This window comes from Solanum lycopersicum, chromosome 7 (assembly GCF_036512215.1).
Source record: "Solanum lycopersicum chromosome 7, SLM_r2.1".
Taxonomy (NCBI): domain Eukaryota; kingdom Viridiplantae; phylum Streptophyta; class Magnoliopsida; order Solanales; family Solanaceae; genus Solanum; species Solanum lycopersicum.
Genome location: NC_090806.1, coordinates 37,778,334 through 37,805,837, shown reverse-complemented (window position 1 = coordinate 37,805,837; position 27,504 = coordinate 37,778,334). Strand labels below are relative to the sequence as shown.

Genomic DNA, 27,504 nt, shown 5'->3' with positions numbered 1-27,504 from the left:
TGCTACGGGTAGAGCCTTGGTTGATATGGAAAAGGGGCAGATGTAATTTCGATTGAACAATGAAGAAGTGACCTTCAACATTTCTAGGTCCATGAGGAAGAGTGGTGAGCTCCAATCGGTATCTGATATATCCTACAGAGTTGAAGAGTCATCTGAGGTACAAATTGAAAAGCGTCTGGGTGTAGAAGCATTGGCGGCAGTGATCATGAATTTTCATAGTGAGGGCATTGAAGAGTATGGTTCATTGGTCGCGGTACTTGATCGAGGTAATGTTCATTTTAAACCAAAGAAATTTGAGTTAGATATGCAACATCGCGAATCTTCATTTGCAAAACCATCTATTAAGGAGGATCCAAAATTAGTAGTTGGGTATGCCCTATTCAGTGTGTACCTAAGAAAAAGGGAATAAATGTGGTCCCCAATGAGAAAAATGAGTTTGTTCCAAAGAGATCGGTGACTTGTTGGAGGGTGTGTACGGATTACCGGAAATTAAATGCATGGACCAAAAAAGACCATTTTCCTATGCCCTTCATGGATCAGATATTGGATAGACCTGCCGAAAAGGGGTTGTACTGTTTTCTTGATGGTTATTCGGGGTATAAACAGGTTTCTTTTGCACCGGAAGATCAAGAGAAAACCACCATTACTTGTTAATATGGGACCTTTGCGTTCAAGAGAATGTTGTTTGGGTTGTGCAATGCACCCGCCATATTTCAGAGATGTATAATGTCGATATTCTCCGATATGGTGGAAGACACTACTGAGGTGTTTATGGATGATTTTTCTGTGGTTGGTGACTCCTTTGAGCGGTGTTTGAGTCATTAACTTGAGGTTCCTAAGAGATGTGAAGACTGCAATCTAGTACTAAATTAGGAAAAATGTCACTTCATGGTGAGAGAGGGTATTGTATTGGGTCATTTCATTTTAGAGAAGGTGGTAGAGGTTGATCGAGCTAAAGTCAAGGTAATAGAGAGACTTCCCCCACCTATTTCTGTAAAAGGTGTGAGAACCTTTCTTGGGCATGCAGATTTTTACCGGAGGTTCATCAAGGATTTTTCAAAAATTGTGCATCCTTTGTGCAAGTTGCTTGAGAAAGAGTGTAAATTTTATTTTGATGAATCCTGTCATAAGGCATTTGGTGAGTTGAAAGAAAAGTTTGTCTCTGAACCTATCATTATTTCGCCGAGTTGGAGCAACCCATTTGAGGTAATGTGTGATTCTAGTGCGGTTGCTTTTGGTGTGGTATTGGGGCAAAGAAGGGACAAAATCCTTCACCCCATTTACTATGCTGGTAAAGCCTTAAATGAAGCCCAAAAGAACTTCACCTTGACTGAGCAAGATCTCCTTGCAGTAGTCTTTGCTTTTGAGATATCTCAATCCTATTTGCTTGGCACTAGGGTTAGATTGCATACTAATCATTCTACTTTGAGATATTTGATGGCAAAGAAGGATGCAAAACCGAAGTTGATTCGTTGGGTATTATTATTGCAAGAATTTGACTTTGAGGTAATGATAGAAAAGGGACCAAAAATCAAGTTGTTGATCAGTTGTCCCATTTAGAATATGAAGCAATAAGATAGTTGGGAGATAAGAATGAAATCGATGATACTTTTTCCGATGAGCATGTATTGTTGCCTCTCAAGACTTGATTCCCTGGTTTGCAGATTTTGTGAATCATCTAGCTAGCGATATCGTCCCATATGACTTGTACTTTCATCAAAGGAAAAAATTCATGTATGATGTGAAAAAAATTCTATTGGGATGAGCCATATTTGTATAGGATTTGTGCCGATGGTATTATTCGGCGTTGTGTGCCAGAAGTTGAGATGTTGAGTGTTTTGGAGGCATGCCATTCTTCACTCGTAGGTGGACATCATAGTGGTATCCTGACCGCTCAACAGATCTTGCAATGTGTATACTATTGGCAAACCATCCACCAAGATTATCATGAGTTCGCTAAGGTATGTGATAGATGCCAAAGAGATGGTGGCATATCGAGAAAGCAAGAGCTCCCTTTAAATCCCATTCTTGATATTGATCTATTTGATGTGTGGGGTATTGACTTTATGGTCCCTTTTGTGAGTTCTCATGGGATTAGGTACATTCTAGTAGCGGTTGATTATATGTCTAAATGGGTGGATGCTATCGCACTCGCAAATAATGAAGGAAAGAGTGTCACCGCGTTCTTGTAAAGTGAATTTTTTTATTATTATTAATTTTTTCTTGATTCATTTCATTATTGTAGATGAATTTCTCAATCAATTTGTTTGTTGATTTAAGAAAGAGTTGTGTAGTAATTCTAGGAATATTAATGATAGATAAATATATTTTCCCGAATTTGCACCCTAAGGGCAATCATTTGTCACGACCCAAATCCGGGCCGCGACTGGCACCCACACTTACCCTCCTATGTGAGCGAACCAACCAATCTAAACCTTAACATTTCAAGGTAATATCAACATAAAGTAATGCGGAAGACTTAAACTCATTAATAAAATCAATAACTATTATTATTCCCAAAATCTGGAAGTCATCATCACAAGAACATCTATAATCAAATTACTAAACTAAGAGTATTCTAAGAAGCTAAAAATACATAAGAAGCTAGTCCATGCCGGAAGTTCAAGGTATCAAGACTTGAAGAAGAAGATCCAGTCCAAGCTAGAAGCATTAGCTCACCCTGAATTTCCGATGTAGTAAGACTGGCTTGAGTTACTGTTGAGTCGAAGGTGACGGCACGTTTGCTGCACTCCACAAATAAACAAGAAGAAAACAATAAAAGTAGGGGTCAGTACAAAACACGGGTACTGAGTAGATATCATCGGCCAACTCAAAATAGAAAACAGTATGTATTAAGCAATATCATAAAATCAACTACTATCCTTAGCATGCAGCATTTACAGTTACCATAACCCTTGGTTACAACACCAAGCACATCAATGAGGACTCACACCTCCTCATCATACTCATTTGGGAATTTAGTTCATTAGATTGGATATATTAACATATTTCAAGATTCATTATCTTTATTCCCCTCGTGTCGGTACGTGACACTCCGCTCCTCAATATACTATCCTGGTACCGGAACGTGGCACCCAATCCATATTCTATCCTGGTGTCGGAACGTGACACCCGATCCTCATATACTATCCTGGTATCGGAACGTGGCACCCGATCCATATTCTATCCTGGTGTCGAAACGTGACACCCGATCCATATTCTATCCTGGTATCGAAACGTGGCACCCGATCCATATTCTATCCTGGTGTCGGAACATGACACCCGATCCTCATATACTATCCTGGTACCGGAACGTGGCACCCGATCCATATTCTATCCTGGTGTCGGAACGTGACACCCGATCCATATTCTATCCTGGTACTGGAACGTGGCACCCGATCCATATTCTATCCTGGTGTCGGAACGTGACACCCGATCCATATTATATCCTGGTACCGGAACGTGGCACCCGATCCATATTCTATCCTGGTGTCGGAATGTGACACCCGATCCTCATATACTATCCTAGTACCGGAACGTGGTACCCGATCCCCTAATCTCACCACTTTCGTTCATCAAGCCTTCTTTTATACCAAGGTATCATCACTAACAAAGTAGATTAGGGTTTCTTTTCAAGATTTGGGATTCAATAGCTTCATCATGCTTATTTATTCACAATTACATAATCACATCATTCATGCAAGCATACAATTAAGCATATAGAAGGTTTACAATACTACTAACACATATCATTCGCTATTAAGAGTTTACTACGAATAGCATGAAAACCATAACCTACCTCCACCGAAGAATTGAAATCAAGCAAGTTAATCCTCAAAGCTTGGTGCTTTCCTCTTCTCTCGATCGTTTCTCTCTCTCCCTTCTTGTTCTTTCTGTTTTCTTATTCAAACCCTCTTTCTTTTACCCAAATTAGTATATAATTAAGAATAAAAGATGGCAATAATACCCCACTAATTAACTTAAGGTTACCTCTTTTAACCCCCAAGAATTTGAGTTATTAATATTGACCCACTAACCTTATAATTAAAGCAGGAATAGTCAAAAACGTCCCTTAAAATGTATAAAGAAATCCGATCCGGACTGGGATTGCGCAACCTGCGACGGCCCGTCGTGCCTGCGACGGCCCGTCGTGCCTGCGACGGTCCGTGCTGCAGGTCGTCGCAAGGGTCAGAGACTCAATTTCCACTGAATTATCTGTGACGGTCCGTCACGCCTGTGACGGTCCGTCCTGCCATTCCGTTACGAAGTTCAGAGAGTCGATTTTCAGTACCCAATTTCAGATTTTCTAAGTGTTTTGAAACGAGACCCTGCGACGGTCCGTCGTGCCCATGACGGTCCGTCGTTGGGTTCGTCGCCTCTGCCTGTTTTTCCAGAAATAAAATCTGCTGCTCAAAACGACTAAACAGGTCGTTACAATAGATACCAATTTACCCATCGTTCGTCCCCGAACGATCACAAGAAGGAAAACAAGGGCGAAAAGGAGTACCTGAATCTGTAAACAGATGTGGGTATTTTTCTCGCATATCCGCCTCTTTCTCCCAAGTGGCTTCTTCAACGGGTCGATTCTTCCATTGCACCTTGATGGATGCAATCTCTCTTGACCTCAACTTGCGAACTTCTCTATCTAAAATAGCAACAGGCTCTTCCTCATAAGACAAGTTCTCATCAAGCAAAACTGAATCCCAATGGATAATGTAGTTTCCATCCCCATGGTATCTTTTCAACATCGACACATGGAATACCGGATGTACTCCGGACAGCCCTGGAGGCAAGGCTAACTCATAAGCCACCTCTCCTACTCGCTTAAGTACTTCAAATGGTCCAATGTACCTTGGACTTAGTTTACCCCTTTTACCAAACCGTATCACCCCTTTCATTGGTGAAACTTTCAACAAGACTTGTTCACCCTCCATAAACTCTAAGTCTCTAACCCTTCGATCTGCATATTCTTTTTGTCTACTTTGCGCCGCTAGAAGCTTTTCTTGAATAGACTTCACTTTTTCCATCGAATCCCTCAAGAGATCAGTACCCCAAGGTCTAACCTCGAACGCATCAAACCAACCAATGGGAGACCTACATCTCCTACCATACAATGCTTCAAATGGAGCCATATCAATGCTTGAGTGATAGCTATTATTGTATGAAAACTCCGCTAAGGGTAGGAAGCTATCCCAATGACCACCAAACTCTATCACACATGCACGAAGCATATCCTCAAACACTTGAATCGTTTGCTCAGACTGACCATCGGTCTGAGGATGGAACGCAGTACTAAGGTCCAACCTAGTACCCAATTCCGCATGCAATGTTTTCCAAAACTTAGAAGTAAACTGCGTACCTCTATCTGATATGATGGATAGTGGAACCCCATGCAATCGAACGATTTTTGAGATATAGATCTTGGCTAACTTCTCAGCATTGTAAGTCACCTTAACCGGAATAAAATGAGCAGATTTAGTTAACCTATCAACAATCACCCAAATGGAGTCATACTTACCCATTGTCTTTGGAAGACCAACCACAAAGTCCATTGCAATTCTCTCCCATTTCCATTCCGGAATGGGCATTCTCTGAAGTGTTCCCCCGGGCCTTTGGTGTTCATACTTTACTTGTTGACAGTTTGGACACTTGGCAATGAAGTCAACAATATCACGCTTCATTCTACTCCACCAAAAGTGTTGCTTTAGGTCACGATACATCTTGGTTGCACCCGGGTGTATAGAATACCTTGAACTATGAGCCTCTGTCAGAATAGTGTTGATCAAATCATCGACGCGGGGTACACATACCCTTCCCTTGATTCTCAAAACACCTTCCTCATCAATTTGTGCTTCCTTAGCCTCTCCTCGCAATACCTTATCTTGAATTCTGCGCAGTTTCTCATCATCAGACTGTTTTCCCTTAATCTTGTCAAGAAAGGAAGATCTTGCCTCCACAGAAGCCAACAACCCTCCCTTCTCATTTACTTCTAATCTCATCAAGTCATTAGCTAGAGTTTGAACCTCTCTAGCCAGTGGGCGTCTAGAAGCTTGCAAGTGAGCTAGACTTCCCATGTTTCCCGCCTTTCTACTTAAAGCATCCGCTACAACATTTGCCTTCCCCGGATGATACAAAATAGTGATGTCGTAGTCCTTCAGTAGTTCCATCCATCTCCTCTGTCTCAAGTTCAAATCCTTCTGAGTAAAGACATACTGAAGGCTACGATGATCCGTGTAGACCTCACACTTAACCCCATATAAATAGTGTCTCCATTGCATTAATGCAAACACTACCGCAGCCAATTCCAAATCATGAGTTGGATAGTTACGTTCATGTACCTTTAATTGCCTTGAAGCATAAGCAATCACACTCTTCTCTTGCATTAGTACTGCACCCAAACCAGAATAGGATGCATCACAATAAACAATGAAGTTCTTACCCTCTACTGGCAAGGTAAGGATAGGTGCGGTAGTCAACAAAGTCTTGAGCTTCTGAAAGCTTTCCTCACATTCGTCTGACCATACAAATGGAACATTTTGCTTAGTCAAGTTCGTCAGTTGGGAAGCAATAGAAGAGAATCCCTTGACGAATCGGCGGTAGTAGCTAGTTAACCCAACAAAGCTCCTTATTTCTGACACATTAGTAGGTCTTACCCAATTCTTCACTGTCTCAATCTTAGAAGGGTCCACCATCACTCCATCCTTAGAAACCACGTGCCCCAAGAAGGACACTGCATCTAGCCAAAACTCACACTTAGAGAACTTGGCATAAAGCTTTTTCTCCCTCAACATTTCCAATACCATTCTCAAATGCTCTTCATGTTCCTTCTTGCTCTTTGAGTATACCAATATATCATCCACAAATACGATCACGAAGAGGTCCAAATATGGCTTAAAAATCCCGTTCATCAAGCTCATGAACGCAGCAGGGGCATTCGTAAGACCAAAAGACATCACTACAAATTCGTAATGCCCATACCTCGTTCGAAAAGCAGTCTTTGGCACATCCGTTGCCCGTATTTTCAATTGATGATAACCGGATCTCAAGTCAATCTTAGAGAAGACACAAGCACCTTGTAACTGATCGAACAAGTCATCAATGCGGGAAAGAGGATACTTGTTCTTTATAGTTACCTTGTTTAGTTGTCTGTAGTCTATACACATTCGAAAACTCCCATCCTTCTTCTTTACAAACAAAACCGGAGCACCCCAAGGGGATGCACTTGGTCTAATGAAGCCTTTGTTCAATAACTCTTGAAGTAGTGCCTTTAACTCTCTTAACTCTGCGGGAGCCATTCTATAAGGGGGTATAGAAATGGGGCGTGTGCCCGGTTCGAGATCGATACAGAAGTCAATATCCCTATCTGGTGGCATACCAGGAAGATCTGCAGGGAACACATCCAGAAACTCACGGACCACTGAAACCGACTCAATCGAAGGTACTTGGGTAGTGTCATCCTTGAGATGTGCCAAGAAAGCTAAACATCCTTTACTAATCATTTTCTTAGCACGAAGAAAGGAGATGATACGAACCGGATTGGAAGTGTAGTCACCCTCCCACACTAACGGATCTGTCCCAGGCTTGGCTAACATCACCGTTTTAGCATTACAATCCAAGATCGCAAATTGCGGAGAAAGCCAAGTCATACCCAGAATTACATCAAAATCATCCATTTCTAAGATAACCAAATCTACATAAGTGTTGCTCCCCACAAAGTTCACCAAATAAGACCTATACACCTTTTCAACTACCACAGACTCACCCACCGGAGTAGAAACACGAATAGGCATATCAAGTAATTCACAATGTAGATTTAGACCATTAGCAAATGAGGAAGATACATAAGAAAATGTGGATCCGGGATCAAACAATACAGAAGCCATGCAATCACAAACCAAAAGATTACCTGTGATGACAGCATCAGATGCCTCCGCTTCAGACCGCCCAGGGAAAGCGTAACAATGGGCCCTATCGTTCGTCTGTCCGTTGCCCCTACCTTGTTGTGATGTAGTGGCTCCAGTTTGCCCATCACCTCGGCCGTTTTGGTGACCACCATTTCCTCAACCACCACGTCCTCCAGAATAACGGCCTCTGCCATGACCACCTCTACCTCTAACATTTGGAGGTCTGTAACTCTGTTTTGGACAATATCTCTTAATATGTCCAATCTCCCCACATCCATAACACTCTCTGGGTTCATGCATAGGTCTCTCATAGAAGTGTTGACCGGTCGGAGGTGGACCCCCAACTACAGTCTGTAGTGAAGACTGAATTGGTCGGACTGAGTAACTTCCCGAGCCCTGTCCTCTAGTGTAAGCACCATTAAACTCACCTCCCTTTCGAAACCTTTTTGATGTCGATGTCGGGGTGAAGTCGTCTGGCTTCACTCCTTCCACTTCTATCACAAAGTCTACTACCTCTTGGAAGGATTTTGCCGTTGCCGCTATCTGTAAGGCCGAAATCTGCAATTCTGACCTCAACCCCTTCACGAACCGGCGAATTCGCTCTTGTGGACTGAAACACAGTTGGGTGGCATACCGGGATAATGCACGAAACTTAGCCTCATATGCATTGACCGACATCCTACCTTGCTCTAGGCTCAAGAACTCATCCCTTTTCCTATCCCTCAAAGTTCGGGGGATATACTTCTCCATAAACAAGCTAGAGAATGAGGCCCAAGTCATAGGTGGTGCCTCTGTTGGTTGACACTCAATATGTGACCGCCACCACATTTTGGCGTTCCCTTGAAACTGATAACTCATGAACTCAACACCAAACCGTTCTACTATACCCATCTTGTGTAGTAGCTCATGACAGTCAACCAGAAAATCATAAGCATCCTCAGATTGCGCACCCTTGAAGACTGGAGGTTTCAATTTCAAGAACTTACTGAAAAGTTCATGCTGATCATTTGTCATTATAGGTCCAGTAGTCAGACGTGGAAACGTGCCTATTTCCAATGGAACATCCATGCGGGGAGCCATAGTAGCCGCATGTTGTACCTCCGGAGCCTGAGGTGCTGGTGCAGAAAACATTGGGGGTGTATGGCCCTGATCAGATAACCCGCTAAGATAAGCCAAAACCTGATTGATCATCTCTGGGGTAGGTTGGGGTGGCAATCCCTCATTCTGCACTTGTTCAGTTTCCCTATCCTCCCCTTCTCTTATTACTTCCTCAGTCGGTGGAGGAGTCACTGCCCTAGTATCAGATGGGCTAGGCGCTTGTCCTCTTCCCCTAGAGGACGTCCTCCCACGACTTCTACCACGGCCCCTTGCTGTTGTTCTTCCTCGAGCCACAGCCCCAGTGGCTGGCTCAGTTGTTTCTTGTCTAGCCGGTGTTGGTGTTGGCGTAGTTGTTGCTCTAGTTCTAACCATCTGCAAAAGAGAGTGAAGACGGTCAGATACCAGTTCATATCGCCTAGATACCAATTGGACTCAAGTAGTAGCACGAAAGAAAGAATGAAAGAGTGAAATTTTCCTAAAGTCTTATAGCCTCTCAAGGAAAAGTAAAGGCGTCCCCCTACCGTTCCTTAAGACTCTACTAGACCTGTTCTTGTGTGATGAGACCAACGAACCTAATGCTCTGATACCAAGTTTGTCACGACCCAAATCTGGGCCGCGACTGTCACCCACACTTACCCTCCTATGTGAGCGAACCAACCAATCTAAACCTTAACATTTCAAGGTAATATCAACATAAAGTAATGCGGAAGACTTAAACTCATTAATAAAATCAATAACTATTATTATTTCCAAAATCTGGAAGTCATCATCACAAGAACATCTATAATCAAATTACTAAACTAAGAGTATTCTAAGAAGCTAAAAATACATAAGAAGCTAGTCCATGCCGGAAGTTCAAGGCATCAAGACTTGAAGAAGAAGATCCAGTCCAAGCTAGAAGCATTAGCTCACCCTGAATTTCCGATGTAGTAAGACTGGCTTGAGTTACTGTTGAGTCGAAGGTGATGGCACGTTTGCTGCACTCCACAAATAAACAAGAAGAAAACAATAAAAGTAGGGGTCAGTACAAAACACGGGTACTGAGTAGATATCATCGGCCAACTCAAAATAGAAAACAGTATGTATTAAGGAATATCATAAAATCAACTACTATCCTTAGCATGCAGCATTTACAGTTACCATAACCCTTGGTTACAACACCAAGCACATCAATGAGGACTCACACCTCCTCATCATACTCATTTGGGAATTTAGTTCATTAGATTGGATATATTAACATATTTCAAGATTCATTATCTTTATTCCCCTCGTGTCGGTACGTGACCCTCCGCTCCTCAATATACTATCCTGGTACCGAAACGTGGAACCCGATCCATATTCTATCCTGGTGTCAAAACGTGACACCCGATCCTCATATACTATCCTGGTACCGGAACGTGGCACCCGATCCATATTCTATCCTGGTGTCGGAACGTGACACCCGATCCATATTCTATCCTGGTACCGGAACGTGGCACCCGATCCATATTCTATCCTGGTGTCGGAATGTGACACCCAATCCTCATATACTATCCTGGTATCGGAACGTGGCACCCGATCCATATTCTATCCTAGTGTCGAAACGTGACACCCAATCCATATTCTATCCTGGTACCGTAACGTGGCACCGGATCCATATTCTATCCTGATGTCGGAACGTGACACCCGATCCATATTCTATCTTGGTACCGGAACGTGGCACCCGATCCATATTCTATCCTGGTGTCAGAACGTGACACCCGATCCTCATATACTATCCTGGTACCAGAACGTGGCACCCGATCCCCTAATCTCACCACTTTCGTTCATCAAGCCTTCTTTTATACCAAGGCATCATCACTAACAAAGTAGATTAGGGTTTCTTTTCAAGATTTGGGATTCAATAGCTTCATCATGCTTATTTATTCACAATTACATAATCACATCATTCATGCAAGCATACAATTAAGCATATAGAAGGTTTACAATACTACTAACACATATCATTCGCTATTAAGAGTTTACTACGAATAGCATGAAAACCATAACCTACCTCCACCAAAGAATTGAAATCAAGCAAGTTAATCCTCAAAGCTTGGTGCTTTCCTCTTCTCTCGATCGTTTCTCTCTCTCCCTTCTTGTTCTTTCTGTTTTCTTATTCAAACCCTCTTTCTTTTACCCAAATTAGTATATAATTAAGAATAAAAGATGGCAATAATACCCCACTAATTAACTTAAGGTTACCTCTTTTAACCCCCAAGAATTTGAGTTATTAATATTAACCCACTAACCTTATAATTAAAGCAGGAATAGTCAAAAACATCCCTTAAAACGTATAAAGAAATCCGATCCGGACTGGGATTGCGCAACCTGCGACGGCCCGTCGTGCCTGCAACGGCCCGTCGTGCCTGCAACGGTCCATCCTGCAGGTCGTCGCAAGGGTCAGAGACTCAATTTCCACTGAATTATCTGTGACGGTCCGTCACGCCTGTGACGGTCCGTCCTGCCATTCCGTTACGAAGTTCAGAGAGTCGATTTTCAGTACCCAATTTTAGATTTTCTAAGTGTTTTGAAACGAGACCCTGCGACGGTCCGTTGTGCCCATGACGGTCCGTCGTTGGGTTCGTCGTCTCTGCCTGTTTTTCCAGAAATAAAATATGCTGCTCAAAACGACTAAACAGGTCGTTACATCATTAGTGATGGGGGATCCCACTTTTGCAACAAATTGTTTAAGGGATTATTGGATAAATATGGGGTTCACTATAATGTGGTCACTCCTTACCATCCTCAAACTAGTGGGCAATTTGAGGGGTCAAATAGAGAGATTAAGCACATTTTGCCAAAAACGGTGAATACTAGTAGAACGGATTGGTCAAGGAGGCTTAATGATGCTCTTTGGGCCTACCGGACAGCATACAAGACTCCCATAGGTATGTCCCCATACCAACTTGTATATGGGAAGGCTTGTCACTTACCGGTTGAATTAGAGCATAAAGCCTTGTGGGCATTCAAAAAGTTTAAAATGGATTGGAATAAAGCTGCTGAACAGAGGTTAAATGGGTTGAACGAGCTTGATGATTTTCGCCTAAAAGCTTATGAAATTTCAGCCCTCTACAAAGAAAAGATGAAGAAGTACCATGACCAAAAGATTGAGAAACGTGATTTTATGGTTGGAGATTTGGTGATTTTATTCAATTCTAGGTTGCATTTGTTCCCGGGAAAACTCAAGTCCAAATGGACTGCTCCTTACTTGATCATCCAACGATGCCCTCATGGAGCGGTTGAGTTGGAGAACAAGTAGGGTGTGTGGTTTAAGATGAACTGACAATAAATCAAAATCTATCTGGGGCATGCTGAAACAGCGAATGAAGTGATCGAGGCATACCATCTTGATGAAGCCTGATTAATCAAGTGTCCTACGTCGTGTCGCAATGTTAAATCAAGCGCTGGTTGGGAGGCAACCCAATATGTATCCTCTAGCAACCTATAGGTTTTTCGTGATTTTTGAGTTATAGTAGCATGTTTCTTTACTTTTATTTCCTTAAACGTCCCACCTAAATATTTGTTTTCTTTACAGACCATCACGCTTGCGATTGATCGTCACGCTTGCGATGGACCGGCTCAAGCATCCATCATGCCCAGGTATGTTTTTCAAATTTTTCTAAGTTAAGACACGCATGACCAACCCATCGACGGACAGTCGCTGAAGGACCGTCACAAGCATCCGTCTTGCCCAGGTATGTTTTTCAAATTTTTTTAAGTTAGGACACGCATGACGGACCCCCATGACAGACCGTTGACGGGGACTCATCGCATCAAAACCTGTAAACCCGACCCGACCCGACCGGTGAATATTAAAGTTTTTAAAACTTTTTGACTTCCCACACTACTGAGGATTTCCAGACTACAGAGGGAGTGGGTTCCAGGACACCGGACCTACCAGCTTGTTGATCGTCGGCGCTTTGTGCCTCAGGTTTTCTTCACCTACCACTCTATTATTTTAGATTCTTTTATGCATTAGGGACAATTGCATATATTTTTGTTGGGGGTGGGTTAAATAGAAAGTGAGTGCTAGGGTGAAGTGTGAATAGCCCAACTCACGATCCTCTTTGGGTTTTCTTGCTTGTGTTCTTTTTCCCCAAGAGACTGATTTTTTTTTTGAACCGGCATGTCTATATCTTGTGTACATAGTATAACTCTGAAGCATGATGGCTAAAACACAAAAAATATCCTGATGTAATGAAAATGATGCATGACTAGGCATAGTAATTGATAAATGTGTGGCTCTAATCATGACATAGAGATACACTATTGCATGACCCTAAATCTAAGATTCGAACTAGGAGTCTGATAATCTGGTAGAGTAATTATATATCAAGTGAGAGTGAGGACAATTTTAATATTCCACCATTGGTACTGAGCTATAACTTATCTGGTTAGTCCTGCTAAAAGTAAGCAGTAATAGACAATTAGGAAAGTATCATAAGCCCTTGTTTGAAATAGTCAATATTTAGCCTAAATTAATAGAAAAACCAAATTAAGTATTCCCTTATTGATCCAAATAGTTTGAGCTTAAAATAGATCTTTCTTCTTCACCCCATCTAATCTTTTCTAGGAACAATGTGTTGGCCCTGGTCCCTCCTTGGACATGTGCACCTCAGCTAATTCCAAAATCATAAGTTGAGGGTGGATAATGCAAAAAACAACCTTGTTGTTTCCATGACCCAATCTTGGGTATTGTGAACCTTGACTCATGGCAAAGCCATGAGTTGAGGGTGGCTGTTATGAGGAATACTCCAGAAAGTGGGGCTGAAATAATAAAGAGGAATAAAGGAAAAAACAATAGTAACTCAAGAGTAAAAACAAAATAAACACAAGAAAAAATAAGAGTCACTTACACATAAGGAGAAGAAAGGGAGAATAGCAAGGTGAAAGAAAATTGAGAAATAGGGCGAAATAAAATGATAAAAAGGTAGGAAGCTTAGACGATATGTCAAGGAGGGCAGCAAGTCACTAAAATATACCTAAATATACCCTAACTGACCCTGAGCCTATGTTAAAGTCTTGTCGTGATCCTAACAGTTGTTATGGCGAACTTAAAGCAATGAAAATAAGGGCAAGCCTATGGCAATATGTGTAAATGAGTTCTGAAGTTGTTCTAAGAGAAAGTGTTGAAAAGTAATCCTTATACTCAAACTGTAATCATTATGTGAAAAAATGAGGATGTTATTTTGAAGTGAGGACACTAGTTGCAATACCGGAAAAATTAGCACCTAGGTAAGAGATAGAAGAGGATAGGTCTCAGTTTGTGGTCAGTCTGTGTCATGGTCTGACCCATTTAATTCAAGCATAATAGTGATATTATGCATGAATATAATGATAAGAATCAGGATTGTTAGCCAAATGATTGGGGAAGCTAAAATACGGATACTCTTGTACAAAGATTTTGTAGTGAGTCATAGTGCGTCTTGAGGACAAACAACAAATTTAAGTTAAGGATGTTGATGTATCGTGGTTTCACGATACTTTCAATGCCTTTTCCTTAAGTTTAGTCTGTATCTAAAGCCTTTTTTGTATTGATTTTTTATGTAGTTTTCTATTTATTTCCAGGAATTCTGTCCAAAGGAGAACGCAAAAATTTTGAGCTGAAATTGCATAAGTGACCACCTATGGACCCCACAAAGGTCCTCGTGACTGTGACGGTCTGTAGGGGTCAACCATCATGAGAAGATAATGGCTGCTGAAGGAAGTTGGGGAATTCTAACCAAGTATGGGACTATGGAAGCTCATGACGGATCGTCATAGCCACGACGGTTCGTCCTGCACATTCATCAGTGCTAATAGAGAGTAGTCCAGTACCCAACTTTAGAACATTCTAAGTGTTGTGTAACAAAGCCCCTCAACGGACCGTCGTGCTTGCAACGGTCCATCGCACCTGTCCGTCGAGGATAACAGAGAGTTGATGAAGAAAAAGAGCTAAGTATGGAGCGACGGAAGACCATGATGGTCCGTCGTGTCCATGACGGTCCGTCACAAGGGTCATCGACCCAGACACATTTTGGGCAGATTTTTCCTTAAATAGATTTCCCTCTTTTACTAGGTTTTGTTTCTGATAAATAGTTCGAAAAACCTCATTTTTGGGGTTATACTTTTGAATAATTTTCAGTTTTATTGTCTTAGTATTAAACTTTCGATTTTGGGTGTTTTGTGATTTATTCAAGTAAATTTTTAGATTTTGTTCATTCTCATCAAATTAAGTGCATGAATTCTTACATTATTATTATTATGAATTGTGTGACTATTAGCATGGGTAACTAAACTCCATAACTAGGGTTGTGGGAACCATGGGTAAATAACAAGCTAAAACTTGGCTAAAATAACGATTCTAGAACAGTGCCTTGCATGTATTGATAATTATTTCGCTTAGAAGTTTTTTTAATGGATGGTCAACGTTAGAACTCGCCTTATTTATACTTGCCGGACCAGCGGTAGATAATAGGAAAAGAATTATCAACACAGATGTAGTGTATACTATCTAATAGGATAGTGTCGGTTGGTACGAAGTAACAACTTAGTCAAATATCGAATATGATGCTTAATATGAGGTAAAGATGAGGTTTAGTAAAGCAACACATGTAGCCGGACAAGGTGCAGAGTGAAATTATCTAGATGTCGAACCAAGGATTAAGAGATACCTAACTTATCACTTTGCATGTAAGATGCTCGGAAAGGATTGTTATAGCTAGAATTACCGAGTTAGGAGCCTATGGGGAACACTTACGCCCTAGTTACTCTCAATACATGAGTAAACTCCAATACTTGAACCTGTCACTTGTTTAGTTTAATTTAGTTAATTGCTTTCATTAATCAAAACCCCCCTTTAGTTATTTGTTTTCGAGAAATAATTGACTAAATAGAAGTAATAATAGAATAAAGTTAAGTCTAAACCATTTTCCTCGTGGGAACGATCCCAACTTCACTAGTTGGGTTCTTTACTTGATGTCACTGCTTTTACTTTGTTTCAAGAAGTAAATTAGAGCGAATCAGGTATATCAGGTGTCCGTGAGGTTAGGATGCCTAAACCTTCTGATCAGGCAGCTCCTAGTAACGGTGGCGGCAGGAACAACTTCGGCGTCCGTGAGCAGCCCAGATTTAAAAAGGGGCATCAGAGTTCAGGGAACTCTAACTCTCGAAAGCGTGCATCACCTAAAGGAGGAAGACTCGAGCCCAAGAAAGTAAATGGAGGTGATGTGCAGCATCCCAGAAGAGAGTGTGCCATGTGTGGTCATACTCACAGTGGAGAGTGCAGACAGTGCACTAATGCTTGCTCGGTTTCGGGAAGAGCGGGCACATGGTCAAAGATTGCCCACAAAACAGGGGTCAGGCTAGAGGTAAAGCTCAGCCTAGGCCTAATCCACAGATTGTAGCAGCAGCCGAGCCTCCTAAGAGGAACAGATTCTACGCCCTGAAAGGCAGAGAGGAGCAGGAGAAGTCCGCTGATGTAGTCACAGGTATGCTGCAAGTATTCTCAGCTTCTGTTTATGCCTTACTTGATCCAAGGTATATGCTTTCCTTTGTAACTCCTTTAGTTTCTCTCACTTTTGAGATATTTCCTGAAGTTTTGCATGATCCTATAGAGGTTAGTACACCTTTAGGAGAAAATGTAAGAACTGATAGAGTTTACAAGGATTGCCCAATAGTTGTAGGTGGTAGGACTATGTGGCATACTTGGTTGAGTTACCTATGAACGATTTTGACATCATTCTTGTCATGGACTTGCATCGTAGTTTCTATGCTTGTGAGGATTGACGTAGTAAGGTTATGAAATTTCGTTTCCCTAATGAAGTAAAGCTGGTCTAGAAGGGGTACAACTCAAGTCGTCCTAATCCCTTGATTTCAAACCTTAAAGCCAATAAAATTATGCCCAAGGGCTTACTATGTGATTTTGTGAGTGTAATGATCTAGATCATGATATTCCTTCCATAGACTCACAGCCTGTAGTGAATGAGTTCCAAGATGTGTTTCCTGATTATTTCCCTAGAGTTCCTCCCCTCCGAAAGATTGACTTTGGTATTTACTTGGAACCCGACACTAAACCAATTTCGATTCCTCCTTACAAAATGGCTTCAGTTGAACTCAATGAGTTGAAGGTGTAGTTAAAAGATCTCACTGATAAGGGTTTCACTCAGCCGAGCATATCCCCTTAGTGCGCTCCAGTGTTGTTTGTGAAAAAGAAAGATAGAACCCTTATAATGTGTATCGATTATCGGCATCTTAACAAAGTCACTATCAAGAATAAGTATCCACTTCCTAGAATAGATGACTTATTCGATCAGCTTCAAGGGTCTAGTTTCTTCTCAAAGATTGATCTTCGTTCATGGTACCATAAGCTTAGGTTTAGGAATGAAGGTATCCCAAAGATAGCCTTTCGTACCCTGTATGGTAATTATGAGTTCCTAGTCATGTCATTTGGTCTCACTAATGTACTAGCTATATTTATAGATCTTATGAACAGGGTCTTCCGTGAATACCTTGACTCTTTCGTCATAGTATTCATTGATGACATTCTCATCTACTCTAAGACCAAGGAAGAGCATGAACAACATTTGATACTAACCTTGCAGCTACTTAGACAACATCAGTTGTATGCCAAATTCAGCAAGTGTGAATTCTGGCTTAGATCAGTGACCTTCCTAAGTCATGTTGTGTCCGACAAAGGTGTGGAGGTAGACCCGAAGAAGACTGAGGCTGTTAAGAGCTGGACAAAACCTCTTACTCCCACCTATATCGGTAGCTTCTTGGGATTGGATGGTTATTATCGCAAGTTCGTGGAGTGTTTTTCTTCCATTGCTGCCCCACTCACAGCTTTGACGAAGAAGAAAGTCAAGTTTGAATGGGCGGAGACTTGTGAGAAGAGTTTCCAGGAGCTCAAGGACAGACTCACTTCAGCCCCAGTGCTGACTTTGCCTATGTCTGGTGAGAATTACACTATTTATTGTGATGCATCTAAGGTTGGTTTGGGTTGTGTTCTTATTCAGGGTGGTAAGGTCATAGCTTATGCATCCAGACAGCTCAAGGTTCATGAAAAGAATCATCCCACTCATGACCTGGAGTTGGCAACTGTGGTGTTTGCACTAAAACGTGGAGGCACTACTTGTATGAAGTGCATGTGGATGTGTTCACAGACCACAAAAGTCTCCAATACGTGTTCACGCAGAGGGAGTTGAACCTACATCAGCGGAAATGGTTGGAGATGTTGAAGAACTATGACATGAATGTCCACTACCATCCAGGTAAGGCTAATGTTGTAGCTGATGCTTTGAGAAGGATGAGTATGGGGAGTACATCCCACGTTGAGAATGAGAGAAAGAGTTGGTGAAAGATGTACACATACTGGCTTGACTGGGTGTGCGGTTGGTTGACTCTACTAGTGAAGGTGTTTCAGTTCATCCTAGTTATGAATCATCCTTGGTAGTTGAGGTCAAGAAGGGTCAGCATCTTGATCCGGTGTTGATGGAGTTTAAGGACTTAGTGTTGGTAAATATGAATGTCTTTTCTTATGGGAGGTGACGGCATACTTAGGTACCAGGACTAGCTAAATGTACCAGATGTGGATGATTTGCGGACCAAAATTGTTGCAGAGGCCCATAATTCCAAATATTCGATACATCCAGGTTCCACCAAGATGTATCGTGACCTTAAGCAGATCTATTAGTGCGATGGCATGAAGAAAGACATTGTTGAATATGTGGCCAAGTGTCCTAATTGTCAACAGGTTATAGAAAAACATCTTAAGCCTCGCGGTCTTACTCAGATGATTGAGGTTCTAACTTGGAAGTAGGAGTCCATTAATATGGACTTCGTGGTTAGTCTTCCGAAGACTAGGAGACAGCATGACTCCATATGGGTTATTGTGGACAGGAAGACTAAGTCTACCCACTTTATCCCTGTGAAGTCTACTTATAGAGCCGAGGATTATGCGAGACCCTACATTGATGAGATTATGAGATGGCATGAGATTCCTTTGTCTATCATTTTAGATAAAGGAGCTCAGTTCACTTCATATTTCTAAAGATCCTTCAGAGGTAGTTGGGACGACCATCTGCCTTTGATAGAGTTCGCGTATAATAACAGTTATCACTCAAGCATTGGGATGGCACCATTTGAGGCATTGTATGGTAGAAGGTGTAGGTCTCCATTTGGGTGGTTCGAGATTATAGAGTCATCCATTTTGGGTCCAGAGATCATTCATGAGGCCATACAGAAGGTCAGGGTGATTAGCGACAGGTTGGATACTGCTTACAGTCGGTATTAGTCCGATGCAGACAACAGAAAATAGCTTTAGAGTTTGATGTTGGTGACTAGGACTATTTGAAGATATCACCTGTGAAGGGGGTGATGAGTTTTGGTAGGAAGGGGAAGTTGAGTCCGAGGTATGTTGGGCCATATGAGATCCTACAGCGTGTGGGTGAGGTGGCCTATGAGTTGGCGTTGCCTGCGAAGCTAGCTTTTCTTCATCCAGTTTTTCTTGTCTCTATGTTAAAGAAGTGCCTTGGTGATCCAGCATCGATTCTGCCTGTTAAAAATTTGGGAGTTGATGAAGACTTGTCTATGAGGAGGTTCCTGTTGAGATTTTATACTGGCATGTAAAGAGGTTGAGAAACAAGAAGGTTGCCACAGTGAAGGTATTGTGGAGGAACCATCTTGTTGAGGGTGTTACGTGGGAGGCCAAGGCCGATATAAGATCCTGCTAACCTTATCTCTTCAGCTCTTGAGGTTAGATTTTCTACTCTGAAGTCTAAGTTTCCTTAACTCCTCCATTCCTGGTTGTTATTAATTGACTCTGTATAATACCTATGTTATGATATGACTGGCGTTGTGCTAGATTATAAGAAGTGTCATTTGGGGACGAATGTTCCTATGGGGGGATAATGTAACAACCCTAAAAATGGCTATGCTAAGTAATGTTTAATGTGTCTAGAATACCTACGATTAGGCCGGGTTCACACGAATTGATGCGCGTAGAACTAGACCTCTGAACCCTTGCAACAGCCAAGCCAACCAACTTGGTGAGTTAGTTGAGCTAGGAAAGGTTGGGTCCAGCCATGTAGGTAGGGTTGTGTATCGGCTGGTTCGGTTCGGTTTTGAAGTTTATCAGGTTCGCTTATTGGTTATCGGTTTGTATAGATGCTAACCATTATGGAACCATAAAGATATTGGCTTATTGATTATTGGTTTATCGGTTTTGTATCGTTATCGGTTTGGTTATCGGTTTAACCGTTAATATTTGACACAAAAGAAAAACATTGAAAATCACTTAAAAACAAGGTGACAAACCAAATAAACCATGCACTTGAGTTCACAAGTTACATCTTGCTCAAAAGCAAACACTTTTACATTGTAGAATAATCAAGTGTTTGAGACAACCAAAAATAAAAGTAGGAAATTAAACACCTAGTCGAGGACTTAATATACAAAATGGTACAAATATAATTATTTAATTACTATCGGGTTATCGGTTAACCCATTAAGAAAAAATTTTAAACCGTTAAGAACCAATAACCTGATAACAAAAAAAATAAAAATTGTTATCAAAACCACTAAGTCAATAACCCAATACTATAAACCAATAACTTTTTTATCGGTTCGACTTATCGGTTTCAGTTCGGTTTTGAACATCCCTACATGTAGGGCACATGAAGATCTACCTAGATGAGTCTTAACCGGACTTAAAAAGGGGTAATCTTAAGTTTGGAGAGTATATGGTAAAATAGTCTTTTTCCAGGCTAATGGTAGTATTGTAATTATCCTAAATATTTAATTAATAAATTAATTAACATGGTGGAGGGGCAATTTGGGAAGAAAGGGCCGAAATTGGCCCTTTGAGTGAAATCTTGCTCCACCCGGGTTCGAACCTAGGTGAGAGCAATGATTTAATTTCATTATTTTATTTGGTGAATTAATTTAATAAATTAATATTTAATTGATGATTTAAGAAAAAGGAAAAATCAGATTTTTAATTATTAATTAAAATAATTAATCCTAATTTGACTAGGTCTCTCCCTAATCTCCTAATCCTAAGCTAACACACCCACATGTTTTTCACCATCTCTCTCTCACACATTCACGCTCAACTCTCTGTAAAACAAGAGAACAAACAGAACCAAAAAGGAAAACATAAAGTTCATCCAGAATTGAACGCTCAAACAAGCTTAAAAACGAAAAAGTAAAAACCAATTTCCAATGGATTTTGCTTGTGGTTTCGGTGATGAGGTGTTGTCTTAGTGGAGATATAGGTAGAACGTTGAATCACTTTTGAACAACTTCAGATATGGGTTTTCTTCCCTCTCGGTCCCTTTCTCAAGAGACCCTTAAGGCTCAGATGAATCTACTCGAAAACTAGGGTTGTTCCCCGTTGCGTGTCCCTGGGTCTAGCTGCCAATGATCTTAGGTTGGTATGACTTCTAGTAGGTGATTTTAGGTTTGGTTGCGACTACGTGAATGAATGTATATTCGGAATTATATAGAAATGAAGAAAATGTCTCCGAAAATGTGTGATATGTTGACTTATGAGTGCACGTGTGTACTGTGACTTGGTCTCAGCTAAAAGCATGAAATTTGGCATTGTTGTATTTTATGTGTATGAATATGTTAAAAACGTGATGTTCATATAAGTTCAAGGTTGCTGAATTAAATGAAAATTCTTGATTGAAAGTAATCTTGAAATTGCATCTAAAGATCTCCCGAAAAAACTACTCGAAATGTATTAATGGTTAACGTGAAAGCAGATGAGAAAATAGACTGCAAAAAGGTGATTAAATTCTTATAAGTAACCATGAAACCTAATCCTAAATATGCACTAGATTTTACACAAAAATTTATCCTAAATCTAACATTTAAAAGTTGAAAAAAATGAACTGCAAAGAGGGTTAACAAATTTCCAGCATTCTGAAAATTTGTTTTTTGGCAGCATACTATAAAAAAATCACGTTAAAAAAATATTTTTAATGCTTGAGGTCAGTGGGGATTGAACCCAAGACCTCACACTATACATGTTATAAAAATAAAATAAAAATGAAATGTGATAAAGGGGATTTGAAATAGGGTAAAGTTTAAGTGAAAAATTAAGGGAAAAACTAAAAGAAGGCGTGTGGGGTTCGAACCCACAACCTCTTGGATGGATGAAGGAGAGAGGAGAAAAATGATATAAAGAAATAATTAAAAAAATTATGTATGTGGGATTCGAACCCACATCCTCTTGGCAGAATGAGGAGGTAAGGAGAAAATGCAATTAAAATAAGGTGAGGTTGTGGGGGTTCGATCCCGCACCCTCTTAATCTAAACAAATGAAGCAAGTAATAAAGGAAAAAGAAAATATGTGGGCGTGGGGGTTCAATCTTGGTCCCCCAGGCCGAATTGTTTGAGGCAAAATCAAAAAAAAAGTGTAGGTGTGGAGAATGGATCTCGGATTCCCTAGCCAAAGGGTTTATGACAACAAAAAGCCTAAAGAAAATTAAATAAGTGTTATACAAGGGATTTTAAATAGGGTTCCCTTGCCCAATTCCGTATTGACACAAGTCTTACGTGATTAAATACTTAATGAATGTTTCCTAGAGGAATCAAATTGAGACATTGGCATACTTAAAAGATGCATAAGTTTTGTACCACATAATCTTGGGCAATATGAATCGCTTAATGAACTATGAATGAAGCCTCATGGCTTGTGTGTGTGGACTCATAAGTCCAGCATACGTTATAAAGAAAGTGAATCTAAGATGCTATGTGATGAATGATGAGACCCCAGAAGGGTTAAGTCAGAGTGTGAAACACACTAAAAGGTCAAGTGCATTGGCATATGATGAAAAGAACATTCACGTAAAGCATTGAGAAATACGAAGAGTTAATGTGCTAAAGTTAAAGTATGTGGTGACAACATGATAAGAGGCTAAAGCGAAAGGTAAGAGGAATCTCGAATTAGCCCAAGTAAATGTTACCAAGACGTACTCACCTATAAGAGAGTAAAGTTGATGAAGAGAACAGTCTCTATGAACACTCTAATGAAAGTATTGAAGTTAATGCATACTCAATACTAATGATGAGATGAGAAATCATCTAATGAGCTATGATGCCCTCATGCTAGAAGCCACCTTCCATAATGTTATGATATGAATGTAATGGAACTTTATACAAAGCACCTATAGGCTAGCTATGAGTTGCAATTCCTTCTTTTGGGAAGGCAGAGGTTCGTGTAATTCTCATGAGATGAGACTGTCCTTCCGTACTGGAATGGGTGTCCTTATATTTCCTAGTCTTTGAACCTATACAGCCAATATAGGGTTCTAGCAGGGTTTGACTCCCTATATACTCTAGCATGTTTTGGTTCAGTTTGGCCGGTGATTCCACCTCTTTTCAGTGTGGGGTTAAAAACTGGATTTCATAATGCTCACATGATCTATGTCGCTTAAGGTTAAAGTTCCCAAAGAAAGAATGAGGTCAACCTCAGATAATGCACATAATGAAATGAACGATACCAAAGGTGTTAGGATAAGATGATAAAGAGGTGACCTAGACTTAAGTAATGACACTAGGTCATTCTTGGTCATTGCACAGTGAACCCGATGAAAGTCTTAAACTACATCCTAGGTGTGGATGGTGTTTACACTAGCTTACGAACGAATGAAAATGAAGTGCGTATGAATTAATGAAGCAGACTCTGTGTTTTCTAAAGACGGCTCCCTAGTTAAGGTCCCATATGTTGAGCGCTCATTTTGGGAAGTCCTAATGTCAAGTTTATGATTCCAAGGTCTCATGGAATATGAAGGAATTATATGAACTATATAATATGATATGTGCAATATGTTATATGTTGTTTGTAAAATGAAATGTATGATGATGCTTGTTACTCTCATAACATGACTTTCCTGATCAGATTTTTCCAAGTCCACTAAATTGACTTTCCACAATTCATATCGTTAGGAGATAACTCTTCTTAATCATGCATGTCCTTGGTGTGTGGTTGCATATACCCATACTTAGTACAAGTGTGTACTAATCCCATACAACTCTCTACTTTTAGGTGCAGATGCAGCTGGACTCTAGAACTTACGAATCGACGCTGAAGTTATCCGGACTTGAAGCTTTCATTCAGATTTGGTAGGCCCTCATACTTTCGAGGATGCTTACTATTTTATTCTAGCATCAGACGTAGAAATTAGCTAGTGGAGTATGTTCCACTAGTTTTTCTTTCCCAATTATTTTCAGATATTGTATTGGTGCCATTTTGGCAACTCTATATTTTATACAAATATTGACTATGTCTTTCATTTGATTATCTTGATAGTAGATGGTTTTTGTGAACGCTCATGACTTTATGTAGATTGTGTTATGCGAGTTCAAAGTTTCTCACTATGAAGTCTCTAAGTAAACAAAAAGGCTCAAATTTTCTGCTAAAATTAACGTAGATGATGTAACGATGACGTATGTAGACTTGTCTGCGATCTCTGAGAGGTCAACGATGCCAGTTTCGGCTAGGGTCTAGACTCCAGTCGTGACAACAAATCATGTAGTCATCATGGGCAGAGAAAGGATCATACTTTTTAGATGATTCTTTAGTGCTTTTTTAGCATAGACTAGTGGATCTACTTAGTATTTCAGGTTCTATAGGATGGTCCTTGGAAACGTGAGCTAATGTTTTGTACCATTACTTAGTCTTATAGTGATGTTTGTCGGTTAGAAAATCTCCCCAGAAGTTATTGTATTTTTATAAGCATCAGCTTATTGTATTTTTACATACAATCAGAATTATGTTTTATCCTTTTATATAAACAGATTTGACATCATGTATTTAAATAGGCTTTTCTTTCTATTGCATCTGTTTTAACCTGCTTTATAATGAAATGAGTTTAGTTAAGTAATCATGAGTTGAGAAGAGTCAGGTAAATGTTTCTTTCTGAATCTCTTTCAAGCCTATGTTTTTAGCATTCTAACTTACGTACTTGTACATTCAATGTACTGATGTCAGTTGGCCTGCATCGTATTATGATGCATACGCAGTTAACCAGGATCAGTATCCAGCGCTTTGTTCATCAAACTTGAGCATTCAGAGTCTTTTGGTGAGCCTTCTTGCATTCCTGAGGACTCTTTACTTGCTTTCTGGTTTAGATCATTAGGATGTTGTAAGGTTTGTCCAAACATCCATCTTAGTTATGTTAGAGTCTTCGTAGATAGTCACATGTTAGTCCTTTGGGTCTTTGCATTATTATTTCTATTGTTAAGACATGGGTTGTCATTTTTGGCCAAGTTGAATGTTTAATCTTTAAAACATTCTCATTTAATTTAATATTCAATTCAATTAAGTTCATTGATCGTTATAGATATGAATATTATCTTTTGTTGAGTTAAGAAATTCAGGTCAAGGGTTTGCTTTGGGCTAGCAATGCTCTTCGAGTGCCAGCCACGTCTTGGGTGTAGACTCGGGGTGTGACAGTCTGTTCTTCTTAAATAAAACCCAAACCCAATCAACACTTATTCATAAAAAAATTTTAGAAATTTTGAGACTTTTACATATCTAATTAAGGTGATTTAATATTTGGTACATTTGGAAACATTGATGTTACGAGGATGATCAGTCGAGGAATGTCAAAGAGGCTTCACTTGAGCTAAATTATGTTGTTTTGGGATTGCATTACCTCTTTTATATATTATTCTTTAAATTGTGAATTATAACATGTTGATTGTTTGAATTATTTCAAGACTAGGATTGTGTTATGTTTTAGAACATAAGTTTTGAGAGTTAATTAGGACCTTTTGATAGAGTAGTGTCAAGAAATTTTAGTGCGGGTTCCACATTTCTCATTTTGATTCTAGTTTTGTTCCATATCCATTGTAATTGAATATAATATCTAAACATTATTATTAACATAGTGATTCTATAATTGATAGTGTGGCGACTTTCGAAGGTCATTCATAATGAAAAAGATCCAGAGACGTGATTTAGAGCTCGCGTAGTTATCCTAATTATATCGAGCTTGATTATGTGAAAACATGTTGATTTTTGTGAATTTGGGGCAGGTACTTAGTTGATCATGTTAGCTTACTTGTAATTCATGTTTTGGGCTAATTTCAAGCTTTTCCAGGAGAAGAAGCATGTTAGTAGCTAATTGTGATTGTCCTTACCTTGTGGTATTCCTTCATTGTTTTTATCATTGTTGTGTTTGAGCATGTTCGCTAAGCTAAGACTAGTGTTTTTCATACACTTGCAATATTTGGAGTCGTTTTCCTTATTCTAACCTAACATTGTTTGGATGGTATAGTTCCTTTTAGACTGATGTAGCAGACTTGTTCTGACAGAATTAGCCTTAAATTAGGCAGTCACTTAGATGCAATGACCTTCCATCTATTTCTCCCTCTTTCTATGGCCCCCTATGCTATGACTGAGATATCAGTCTTCGCTTGGCGACTTGGAACCGCATTTTTGTTCGAACTTAGAGTATCGTACTTATTATCTAGGAATCTATGTCATTCTATGATGGTTTTATGTTAACGAGTTGATTCGAGATCCTTCAACAACCATTATAGTCGTAGATTAAAGGTCTGACCATTTGCTACTTATCGTTTATAGAGTTTATTATATTTGGTTGCACATTAAAGGTGTTGATATCTGATCTTCAATCGCAATCCATGATGGGGATCTTTATTCTCTACGGAGTTGATACACACCTGCTAGAGCTTATTGCCTCTTTGAAGAGTATCCACGGTTTCAGGTCTAGGTTTCACGCTCCTTGTCTATGGGTGATTCTTATTGGTTATTTGGGAGGCTATCCGTGGTTCAAGGGTTGGACTAATCTTTCTACGGCTCAAGACTGATCGACACTTGTTATTAGTAGATATAGCTCTTCTGGTTACCCTTCGGGCATATGTGTCCACTTTGACTCTTACTTAAATTTGTGCACGAGTGTATACCTTTTAGGTTGTAAGGTCCATTTAGGTTTTGTTAGTTTTATGTAGTTTATTTCTTAGTACACTCGTGTGCATATTTTTAAAATTTTTCTTTTATCTATGTTATGTCTAGATTCTAGCATTTTATATTGCTTTTACTTTTCTTGCTCAGTTGGCCTATGATACCTACTAGGTACCTGTTGTTTTGGTACTCATGTTGTACTCCATATTTTTTTCGTGATGCACGTCCGAGTACCAACTACCTGTGTTGATATTCGAGCCTATTGCACTTGTAGTTTAGAGGTGAGGGTAAGCACATGACATTCTAGACTTACCTGTCTCTATCTGTACTTTGTTAGATAGTATTTTGTCTTTTTAGATAAGTCTTGTATTTTGGGTCCACTTTTGAGACTTGTTCTCTTTTTATATTAAAAGCTATATACTTGTGACCTCTAGGTTCTGGAAAGGATATTTTATATAGATTATTTTGGTTTGCTTCAACATGTTGTTCTATTTATGTCGTTAAATTGGAACTTCCACTTTCTTTCTATCCTTATATTCACTTGGTGTTTTGGATTACTGGTTG

At 40.0% G+C, this 27,504-nt stretch overlaps 2 protein-coding genes across 2 annotated transcripts; both read left to right on the top strand.

Moving 5' to 3' along the window:
* Positions 1-91: 91 nt before the first annotated feature.
* LOC138337418 (uncharacterized) lies at positions 92-12,282 on the top strand. Its single transcript, XM_069287327.1, has 3 exons — positions 92-266; positions 1,028-1,506; positions 11,716-12,282. The coding sequence occupies exons 1-3, from the start codon at positions 92-94 to the stop codon at positions 12,280-12,282; spliced, it is 1,221 nt and encodes a 406-aa protein (XP_069143428.1).
* Positions 12,283-16,054: 3,772 nt separating this feature from the next.
* On the top strand, positions 16,055-17,137 carry LOC138337417 (uncharacterized). The gene is made up of 3 exons (XM_069287326.1): positions 16,055-16,216; positions 16,324-16,620; positions 16,976-17,137. The coding sequence occupies exons 1-3, from the start codon at positions 16,055-16,057 to the stop codon at positions 17,135-17,137; spliced, it is 621 nt and encodes a 206-aa protein (XP_069143427.1).
* Positions 17,138-27,504: the final 10,367 nt, after the last annotated feature.